The 11,680-nt window shown below is 37.4% G+C and overlaps 1 protein-coding gene across 1 annotated transcript; it reads right to left on the bottom strand.

Moving 5' to 3' along the window:
- Nucleotides 1-3,501: 3,501 nt before the first annotated feature.
- On the bottom strand, nt 3,502-5,278 carry LOC149830595 (uncharacterized). Its single transcript, XM_090015489.1, has 4 exons — nt 4,843-5,278; nt 4,191-4,352; nt 3,901-3,993; nt 3,502-3,641 (listed from the first exon to the last, which is right to left on the bottom strand). The coding sequence occupies exons 1-4, from the start codon at nt 5,276-5,278 to the stop codon at nt 3,502-3,504; spliced, it is 831 nt and encodes a 276-aa protein (XP_089871615.1).
- Between the last annotated feature and the right edge of the window lie 6,402 nt (nt 5,279-11,680).

Genomic DNA, 11,680 nt, shown 5'->3' with positions numbered 1-11,680 from the left:
ATCTGATGTTGGCTTCCCTAAAGAAGAAGAAGAGGAAGAAGAAGCAACCATTAACATGGAGAATTATATCTCAAAAATAAAAGCAAAAGGAAAATGACCATGTAAAACCTTATGAGCAAAAGAAATCATACCTAATTCAAAAATTGCATAAAGACTTAAAAAAGAATTGCACTTCCCCCCCCCCCCCCACTAAAACCTATAAATATCTCAAGAAAGAAATATACCTTCGCTAGGCTTGGTGTCTATCCCAGAATTTGAAACAGACTGTGTCGAACCCATATCTTCCAAACTGGACAAACCATCAGGTGCAGGCTTCTCTGATGAAGAAGAAACAACAACTATGAAAAAAGAGAATCATATCTAACCAACAAATGTAGAAGGAAAATAATCATACAGAACCATATGAGCAAAATAACCTATACTCTCTTCAAAAAATGATAAAAAACCCTACCCAATTAAAAAATTAGAAAGAAAAACACTCAAGAAATAAATCTATATTTCCCCACTTTGAAACCTCTTAGAAAAACACCAAAGAAAAAAATGTGCCTTCTATCCTATTAAGGTAACTTTAAACCTGAATCTTTAGAACCCAATAAACCGTCCAGTGTAGGCTTCTCCATGGAAGAATAATAATATGTAACTATGAACAAAGAGAATCACATCTTAACAACAAAATCAGATAGAGAGTTACTGTGTCGAACCGTATGAGCAAAAGAACTCATACCCATTTCAAAAGTAGAAAAAAAATACACAAGAATGAAATATACATTCTCCCCTATGGAACCTGTAACTATAAAGAAAGATAATCATATCTTAGATACAAAATAAGAAGAAAAAAAAACCACTTTTAACCGTATGAGCAAGATAACCCATACCAAGTTCAAAAGTTGAAAAAAAAAATACACAAGATAAACCCTTATGAGCCCTGAATCCTTTGAGCCGAACAAACCATCTGATGTTGACTTTCCTAAAGAAGAAGAAGAAGAAGAAGCAACCATGAACATGGAGAATTGTATCTCAAAAATAAAAGCAAAAGGAAAATGATCATGTAAAACCTTATGAGCAAAAGAAATCATACCTAATTCAAAAATTGCATAAAGACTTAAAAAAGAATTGCACTTTCCCCCCACTAAAACCTATAAATATCTCAAGAAAGAAATATACCTTCGCTATGCTTGGTGTCTATCCCAGAATTTGAAACAGACTGTGTCGAACCTATATCTTCCAAACTAGACAAACCATCAGGTGCAGGCTTCTCTGATGAAGAAGAAACAACAACTATGAAAAAAGAGAATCATATCTCAACAACAAATGTAGAAGTAAAATAACCATACAAAAATAACCTATACTCGCTTCAAAAAAAGATAAAAAACCCTACCCAATTAAAAAATTAGAAAGAAAAACACTCGGGAAATAAATCTATATTTCCCCCCTTTGGAACCTCTTAGAAAAACACCAAAGAAAAAAATGTGCCTTCTATCCTATTAAGGTAGCTTTAAACCTGAATCTTTAGAACCCAATAAATCATCGAGTGTAGGCTTCTCCATGGAAGAAGAATAATATGTAAATATGAACAAAGAGAATCACATCTTAACAACAAAATCAGATAGAGAGTTACTGTGTAGAACCGTATGAGCAAAAGAACTCATACCCATTTCAAAAGTAGAAAAAAAATACACAAGAGTGAAATATACATTCTCCCCTATGGAACCTGTAACTATAAACAATGATAATCATATCTTAGGTACAAAATAAGAAGAAAAAAAACCCACTTTTAACCGTATGAGCAAGATAAGCCATACCAAATTCAAAAGTTGAAAAAAAATACACAAGAACGATAGTACATTCTCCTCCAATGAAACCTAACCTAAATAATGCCTTAGAAATGAATCTACCTTCTCCCCTTTTGGTGTCTGTCTTGAAAATCGACTCTATTGGCTTTGAGCCCAACAAACCATCTGATGTTGGCTTCCCTAAAGAAGGAGAAGAAGAAGCAACCATGAACATTGAACCGAATGAGCAAGAGAACCCATACCCAATTCAAAAGTCGATAAAGAATTATACTTTATACCCACTAGAGCCTATAGGAAACCCAAGAATGAAATATACCTTCACCAGGCTTGGTGTCTATCCAAGAATTCAAAATCGACTGCCTCATACCTATGTCTTTCGAACCGGACATACCATCACGTGCAGACTTCTCTGATGAATTAGAAACAACAACTATAAAAAGAGAGAATCATATCTCAACAACAAAAGCAGAAAAAAACAACCATATAGATCCATATGCACAAAAGAACCCTTACCCAGTTCAAAAAATGAGAAACTACCTCTACCTATTGAAAAAATTAGAAAGAAAAATACTTAGAAAATAAATCTATATTATCCCCCTTTGCAACCTCTCAGCAAAACACCAAAGAAAGAAATGTGCCTTCTACCCTATTGAAGTCTACCACATAATTCAACCCCGATTGCTTTAAACTTGAATCCTTAGAACCCAAAAAACCATTCAGTGCAGGCTTATTCATAGAAAAAGAATCTATAACTATGAACAAAGAGAATCACATCTTTACAACAAAATCAGATAAAAAGTTAGTGTGTAGAACCTAAATCTTTTGAAACTGATGAACCATCTATTGCAGGCTTGTCTGATAAAGAAGAAACAACCTCTATGAACAAAGCGAATCACATCTTAACAAGAAAAATCCCAAGAAAGAAATATATGTTTGCTAGTCTGGGTGTCTATCCCAGGATTTGTAACGGGCTGCCTCGAACCTATATCTTTTGAATCGGACAAACCATCAGGTGCAATCTTCTCTAATGAAGAAGAAACAACAACTATAAAACAGAGAACCATATGAGCAAAAGAACCCATACCCTATTAAAAAATGAAAAACAACCCGTACCCAGATAAAAAATTAGAAAGAAAAGTGATTATGAAATAAATCTATATTCTCCCCCTTTGGAACCTCTCAGAAAAACACCAAAGAAAGAAATGTGTATTTTACCCTACTGAAGTCTACCACAGAATTCGACCCAGATAGCTTCAAACATGAAACTTTAGAACCTAATATGTCGATCCCAATAATTCAAAAATTAAAAACATAACACTAGTATAAATGTACATTCTTCCCCATTGTAACCTATTCAAAAAATGGCCTAGAAAGGAATTTACCTTCTCCCCCTTTATAGTTTATCTCTGAATTTGACCCAGACGGCCTTGAGATTGAATCTTTAACACTTGATAACTCATCCACTGTGGGTTTCTCAGAATTTGAAATGGGCTGCATCGAACTCGAATCTTTCGAACTGGACAAACCATCCGATGTATGCTGGCTTGATGAAGAAGAAACAACCCCTATGAACAAAGAGAATAACATCTCAATAACAAAAGTAGAAGAAAATAACCATTCAGAACCATCTGGGAAAAAGTGCCTGCACCCGGTTCCAAAATTGAAATAAACAACAAAGAAATAAATGTACTTTCTCCACTTCCTAAACCTATCTGAAAAACTGTCTTGAAAAAAATGTACCTTTTAGCGTATCATACTCTTCTACAAAAATTGACCTTGGCATTGTCAAACCTGAATCCTTAGATCCAGATGAACCGTCTTGTGCATCCTTCTCCAAGGTTGAAGAACCTGTAACCATAAACAAGCATAATCACATCTTAGCTTGTGAAACCACCCAACGCAAGCTTCTCTAAAGAGTAAGAAGAAGAAGAAGCCACTATGAATATGGAGAATTACATCTCAACAACAAAAGCGAAAGGAAAATGACCATGAACCACCTTACGAGCAAACAAACCCTGGATTCAAAAATTGCCCAAAAACACTCAAGAAAGAATTGTAACTTCCCCCAACGGAACCATTGCAAAAAACACCCAAGTAAGAAATGTACCTTCTCCCAATTTGAATTCTACTGCAGAATTCGGACCAGGTTGCCTTGAACTTGAATCTTTCAAACCTGACGAACCATCTGGTGCGACCTTCTCTGAAGAAGAGGAAATAACAACTATGAACAAACAAAATCTCCTCTCAGCAACAAATGCAAAAGGAAAAGAACCTTTTAGAACCATATAAGCAAAAGAGCTAGTATATAATTCATAAATTAAAAAAAAGAGCACTGAAATAAATGTAGATTCTTCCCCATTATAACCTATCCAAAAAACACTCAAGAAAAGAATGTACCTTCTCCTCCATTATAGTCTATTTGAGAATTCGACCCAGACAACCTTGAACTTGAATTTTTAACCCTTGATACCCCATCCAATGTGGGCTTCTCAGAATTAGAAACCGGCTGCCTAGAACTTGAATCTTTTGAACTGGACATACCATCCGATGCAGGCGTCTCTGATGAAGAAAAAACAACTCACATCTCAGCAAGAAGAAAAATAACCATTCTGAGCCATATGAAAAAAGAGCCGTCACCTAGTTCAAAAATCGAAAAAAAAAACACCTAGGAAATAAATATACATTCTCCCCCTGTAGAACCTAACCAAAAAACTCCCAAAAAAGAAATTTACCTTTTACCCTGTTGGAGCCTACTGCAGAAATAGAACCACTTTGAATAGTATGAGCAAGAGAACCCAAACCCAGTTGAACAAAAACACACAAGAATGATAGTACATTCTTCCTCATTGAAACCTATCCAAATAACACTTAAGAAAGAACTGTACTTCTTTGCTTTTGAATTTTGTCCCATAATTCAACCCCGGTGGCTTTAAACCTGAATCTTTAGAACCCGAGAAACCATCCGGCTTCAGGTTCTCTAAAGAAGAAGAAGCTGCAATAATGAACAATTTGAATCACATCTCAACAACTAAAGTAGAAGGGAAATTACCGTCTGATGTAGGCTTCTCCGAGCGAATCGCCCTCATCGCCGCAATGGCCGCAGCCGCTCGATCGATCACCGGGCGATTCTGAATCTTATTCCTCTCCTCAATTGGAACTTCCAAAATCTTCCTAAATTGCTTACCCTTCTTCTCGAGACTGTACCCGGATTCTTCTGCGCCTAAGTTACGATGCTGCTGCTCGTCCCTCTCGATCTCCGACCTTGACATGGCCCTCTTCCACTTATGAAGGTAAGAGCCCCCATCATCTCCTTCCTGCAAAGCACTGAGCCTGAATTTTTGGGATCTCTTGCGCCTCAGCAAGGAAAACCGGTGGAGAGTCTTTGAGATGAAGGGCAGAGACAATTTTTTGATGGGTTTGGAGGGGGAATGAGATGGTGGGACAGAGTGGTGGAGGTGAACACAGAGTGGGGTGCTCATGGCCATGGTGGGGAATGTGGGCTTAGAGAGGAGAGAGAGAGAGTTGGTCGATTGGTGCTTTAAAGGGCGAGATGGGTGATGGGTTTTCTTGCATTTGCAGGAAGGCATGGAAGTTCCTTCACTTGATCAAGTTTTCTTTTTGAAAAGAGAGAAGAATCATGTGATTCGCCACCACTTTTGCAGAGAGAGAGAGAGTGGAGCTGCAATGGCAAGTTCCGTACGGCCAGTCGCAGATATGTAACGGTACTTTGAAATAATCAAGTGATCATTATAATTTCATTTTCAATTGCAAAATGATTCATCATCATCGAGCCTTATGTCAATCGTATTGTGTTCAATTGCAAAATGTCACCTGTCTCCTTCCAAGGCACTCTTCTTCAAGTCTTCTGTGTTTTTCTTTTTTTCTAATTCCCTGAGCCTGATTCGATCTTTCTCACAGGAACTGCAATACGTATTCGTGCAACATGTCCAAATCATCTTAATGGACATTTGCTTATTTTATCTTTTATTACACATTTTGATATTTCATTTCTAATTTTTATAGGTTTTTGTGTAAGCACTTGCAAAATATTGCCAACAAAAAAACAATTTTTTTTTCAAGTGTGTGAGATAGGGGATGCAAATGGATCTCTGTTTGGATTTGTATCATCATTTTTTTGTTGGCTTTTATATTCTAAAATCTAAGATTGAATCCCATTTATTTGCACATTTATATGTAAAATGCAAGTTTCCTTCAGGCGCAGCCTCTGTTTTTAACAGAAGAAAAAAGTCAATTGTCGGGGAATTCTTAAAACCTACATACACACTTTGTATTAGAATTTAGAAAAACAAATGAATGATGCCGAATGAGTCACCGTACATGTTGCTGAAACAAGCAAGGAACCACGTCATCCACACAACAGAGAGAGACAAAGAGGTGTGTACGGCAGACGGACAGGAATCATGTTTCCTTGTGGCAGTGCATTCTCTTTTAGGAAAAGCGAGGAAGAATCGCGAGGAAGAATCGAGAGAGAGAAAAGTAAAGAAGAATCGTGTGATTCTCAAGTTGGCTCACATTGGCAGTGCATTATCTTCTACTAAAAGCGAGGAAGAATCGTGAGAGAGAGAAGATGGAAAAGTAAAGAAGAATCGTGTGATTCTCAAGTTGGCTTACATTGGCAGTGCATTCTCTTTTACTAAAAGCGAGGAAGAATCGTGAGAGAGAGAGAGAGAGAGGAAAAAGTAAAGAAAAATAGTGTGATTCTCAAGTTGGCTTACATCTCATATCATTCCAATCATATTTTTATAAATCACATGGTGGACGATGTAATTTGAAATTGCATGAGAGTACGATGGCCCCGAAGGTGATTTGAAATCCCAATGCCCCATTTTCTCACGTTTGCTTGCACATGAGAAATGGGGAAATGGGGCAAATCGTGGTGACGGAACGATTTTTATTTGGAGTCGAACAAATGTAGTTTTTATGAGATACAACCACACACACGAGAGAGAGAGATGGTGTCAGCTATGCCCTAGTGAGTGGGGTGTCAACGGGTCAGGTTTATCCAGACCTGACCCGTATCAAACCCTATAGGATCTGTTTATAAATAAGAAGACCTGATTAAGACCCCGGTCAAGGTTTGATTAATACGTGGAGCTAGGTATAGTTTGTGAAATTTTACACCGGGCCCGACCCGAGTTCCGATTAAGACCCACAATTTTTCAATTAAAAGTGATAAAAAATATTATTTTACCAGGTATGGCATGGATCTGATTCATGTAGTTCTTATCGGGTCCGAGTATGGTTTCTCTTATGGTGGGTCTGATTAAACCCAGGTCCAGACCTGATACCATACCCAAAAATCAGGGTTAGGTCTGGTTTCACCTGGGTCTGAAACCAATCCCAACCCGTTGACACCCCTACTAGTGAGCTCCAGTGTTAGAACATCTCTCACACTATGTCACAGGGACACTCCATTTTGGGGTATGTCCCTGGTGACATGCTCGGACATGCTGGCATGTACAGATATTATTTTGATAATTTAATACTTTTTAATGTTTTAATAAAAATGCATTGTTTATTATTAAAATAAATAAATAATAGTTTTTTATTGATTAAATTTTTTAAAACTCCATGTTCTCATGCCCTATTTTCTGAATAAATTTTGAACTTGTGAGTTGAACCCTGTGCATGTGTCCTTGTGTAGGCAAATCTTTGTGACATAGCTGTTGCTCAATTTGTCTGCATATTTATGTTCAGCGTAGTTTGATTGTTGGGAATCATACTTTCTATCATGTATTTTTAAATAAAACCACGATTTTTAAGTTGTGAAATGCCTGTGTATTCTGAGGAAGGTTGCCAGGAAGGGAATCAGAAAAGAGAAATATGTTGGGAAACATAAACGATAAATGAGACTTTCTAAATTTAATGCAAAACTGAAAATGTGTTGGAATCAGAAATGAGAAATGTGTGTGTGCTTGTATGTGGTGCAAAAATGCAATTGCCGATAATATGGACAAGAATATTATAAGTTTACATAAACTTTACTTTTTTATTAATATTATGATAAATAGTAAGGATTAATACTTTTTATAAAATATATGATTATATTCATTACAACTAAAATAAATAAATAAAATTTTGAATAACACATATCTCAACTTTTCATTGAAAAAGAAATTCTTATTTAAGAAAACTCGCAAAAAAAAAAAAACAGAAACATGTTTCTCAAATAAGGGAAACCAGTTTCTCATATAAAGTAAGCAGGTTTTTCATGTGATGTGAAACAGGTTTCTCACTCTACGGGAAACAGGTCTCTCATGCTTTTTAGAAGTTTTCTACAAGTTTCAGAAACCCATGGTTTCCGGTTAGGAAAACGGTTTCCCAAAGAATGAGTTTCCCACATGTAAGTAGAGTTTCCTGTAACCCTGATTGTGAGCCATTCATTTTTTATATCCTCAAAAATCATTCTTATACATCAGTGCTTTATTAACAAACCATGCAACGAACTTAAACACCACATTTAGGATTTGGGCTTTCATTTTCTTGACCCAATTTAACGAGAACCCAATTGCTTGTTATATGGGTAAATTTGGATGCACTTTGATGGGTCGAATGGCCAACCCGTTAACAGCCTGAAGTGTATTTTAGTGCGTACATGTATGCGCGAAAACTAGGGGCACGTTTGATTGGCCTCAAATGACAATCATTCCCTCACACTAATGAGAATGATTCGAACTCGGCCAGTCGAAGCCTACTTACCTGATTTTGACTTTTGACCTAACCTAAGCCTGCCTACTCCAAAAATCCTAGTCACCGTGATATCCCATGTTTTATGAGATTTTCTTCACCTACAAACTTTTTCCTCACAATTGCTTTCTACAATTGAGAGATGTATCTCAACATAGTCATTGTCCGAAGCAGGTTATATGTCCCCCCCCCCCGAAGAGGGCATCTTATACTCGGGGGTCCCAAAAAACACCACGTATATAAGCATGTGTGTGTGTCTCGTATCCCATCCCCATGTTTGTCAGCATCATTTAGTGTTGGAGTTTGATGCGATTGCAAAGACTTAATTACTTTTTTCTTCACTGGTGCAAAAAAAAATGACGATTCTAGAAAAAGAGTGGTTGTAAAGACTTAAGTACCCCGAAGATGGTTATTTAAGATCCAGTCCCTGCACTGCAGGATTATCCGAGAAAGGAATCCCCCCTTAGAGAAGGCCATGAACATCAACCCTCTCACTCTCTCTGCCTTCTCTTTCTGCTTTTGTGCACATCCAACAGACGATCCTACATTGCTCCATCAAACACTGACTGACTTGCACACTTACTGTAGCATCGTTCAACTTGATGAGTTGTGGAGCCTGATTCAGAGTTTTTGCCCTTACAGGAGGAGGGTTTGGGGGCTCCTTCAAGCGTGGGTAGCATAGTTTTTGCCCTTACAGGAAGGGGGTTTGGGGGATCTTCTCAGCGTGGGTAGCATCATTCAACTTGATGAGTTGTGGAGCCTGATTTAGAGTTTTTGCCCTTACAGGAGGGGGTTTTGGGGGCTCCTCCCAGCGTGGGTAGAATCATTCAACTTGATGAGTTGTGAAGCCTGATTTATAGTTTTTGCCCTTACAGGAGGGGGGTCCGGGGGCTCCTCCCGGCGCGGGTCCTTTATATGATCTTTTTTATAAATCGCTACTTTCTGATTTGATTTTCACTGTAAATCGTTACTTTCTGATCTGATTTCTATTGTAAATCGCTAATCTCTAATCTAATTTCTACTGTAAATTGCTACTATATTATCTGATTTTCACTGTAAATCGCTACTCTCTGATCTGATTTCTACTGTAAATCGTTACTCTGATCTGATTTCTATTGTAAATCGCTACTCTCTAGTCTGATTTCTACTGTAAATCGCTACTCTCTGATCTGATTTCTACTGTAAATCGTTATTCTCTTATCTGATTTTCACTATAAATCGTCACTCTCTGATATGATTTTCACTGTAAATCGCTACTCTTTGATCTGATTTCTACTGTAAACAGGTCAAATTCCGGCGGGTAGAGAAGAGAGAGGGCCCTGAGGATGCACCTCTGGGTGGAGGGAAGTCGTGTGATGCTGGGGTGGCGGAGTTTCGGGCAAGAAGAGAGACAGACGTAATTTCAGATAGTAGAAATGCCCAGGGTGGAAGAGGCCACAGAAATGTACACGTGGCAACATAATATCAGACTTTTTATCTTGCAATGACACGTGGTCATTTGGAACCGGAACGAAACCATCTTGATCATTATCCATATTTAAGAGGGAGTTGGGGCCCATTTGTATGAATCGTCTCGAACCTTGAATTGATTTTGGAATTGTGCAACTCGAATTCAGAGCTGAATCAACCAAATTTTAACCACCCAAATAACATGTGTTACAGAAGATTCCATGTTAATCCTAACCATCCAACTGATACATCCACACAAAAGTGAGCACAGGCCAGTTCCCTCGCAACACGACCAGAAACACTTGACATACTATGACACTTACACTTATTATTTTAATATTTTAACAATTTTTAATAAATTCAAATAATAATTTATTGAAAATTGCATTATATATATTAAATTATCACAATATTTTCTTATTAGTTAAAACTTTAAAAAAAAATATCTTCGTGTTCTTTGCGGAGAATATTGTCAAATTTGCGTATCGTACAATATCCTTGTGACAGAGCCCAAAAAATGGTCAGAAGCGTGCCATTTTCTTTTTATGCAATTACACAGTAAACCTGATCCTTGCCGTAGCTAAATCAAAAGAACCTCGTTGATTACATGACCGTCTAAATACTTGTAAAATAAGCTCCTTCAAAGTGTTAAAGTGTGCCAAAATTTACCCAAACTCCACGATACACGATGTTGTAAATTCAGAGAATGACACCGTCGCCTTGACTTTTAGGTGTTTTCCTTTGTCACCATATCCAACTATAGTATTTTTACCAGTCAACGTGGTACTTAGTTGTAGGGACAATGGACGACACTAATGTTACCGAATCTAGTTGTCAGGATATGAATATATGTGGGAAAATTTCATTTCGAGGTTCGTATTTTACTTGATATTTCAAAAACAGGCCTGCATTGTCTTAAAAACCAATGTTGTCCCCTGAATCGTTTGGCCACCGATTCAGCTGTATCGGCCCCGATACCAGTACTCAAGTGAATCTTTTTGTATCGGCAAAAAATAATAAAAAAATATTATGTGTCAATCATAACGTGACACATGTTAAACTATTAAAATAGTATTAAAATTTAACTTTTAGTATTTTTGCATTTATTTAAAAATAATCAATTCACCCCTGAATTGACTATTTTTAAGCAACATGGTTGATAAGGATCTGAATCTGAATTCTAAGCAATATATGTGAATCCAGATCTAGATCCAAACAAAATCCAGTGAAAAATCGAATTCAGTTCCAATTACACCTTCAGGTCCTATTTTAAAATCCATATCCAAGAGTTAAGTGTCAGATTCAGTCAAATGTCCTGTCAAACTCAGTCCATTTGTACACGTTTCTCGAATCTCAACCAATCTCATGGGTCCATATCAAAGTTTGGCTCCGGGACCCGATCCATCTTCATCCCAGAATACCACAGAGTGAGAGACGTCTTTTTGCTAATTAGACAAAAAAGAGCACCCAAAAAGGGAAGAAGAAAAGGTGACAGGGGCGGGGGGGGGGGGGAGGGGTTAAGCGTAAAAGAAGATAAAAAAAAACGAAAAATTCAATTCAACTGCCTTTTCGCCCCCGGATCTTTATTTTATTCTTTTTCCTCCCTCTCTTCTTCCAACCCTTACAAAAAACCTCGCCTTTTTCTCACGCGCTTTTTCCTTTTTCCCTGTCGCTTCTTTTTTTTCCTTTCTCTTCCTCCATTGTCGCTCTTTTCGCCCTTTTCTGGAGTC

Source organism: Nuphar pumila, chromosome 8, assembly GCF_984573655.1.
Source record: "Nuphar pumila chromosome 8, dmNupPumi1.hap1.1, whole genome shotgun sequence".
NCBI classification, from domain to species: Eukaryota; Viridiplantae; Streptophyta; class Magnoliopsida; order Nymphaeales; family Nymphaeaceae; genus Nuphar; species Nuphar pumila.
This window is presented reverse-complemented; position numbering and strand designations above follow the sequence as displayed.

Coding starts and splice junctions, on each gene's coding strand:
- LOC149830595 (XM_090015489.1), bottom strand. CDS start 5,278: ATGGCCATGAGCACCCCACTCTGTGTTCACCTCCACCACTCTGTCCCA. Junction 3,994..4,190: donor AGACTATAATGGAGGAGAAG/GTACATTCTTTT, acceptor CCTCTTCTTCAG/AGAAGGTCGCACCAGATGGT. Junction 3,642..3,900: donor AGAATTCAAATTGGGAGAAG/GTACATTTCTTA, acceptor TTATGGTTACAG/GTTCTTCAACCTTGGAGAAG.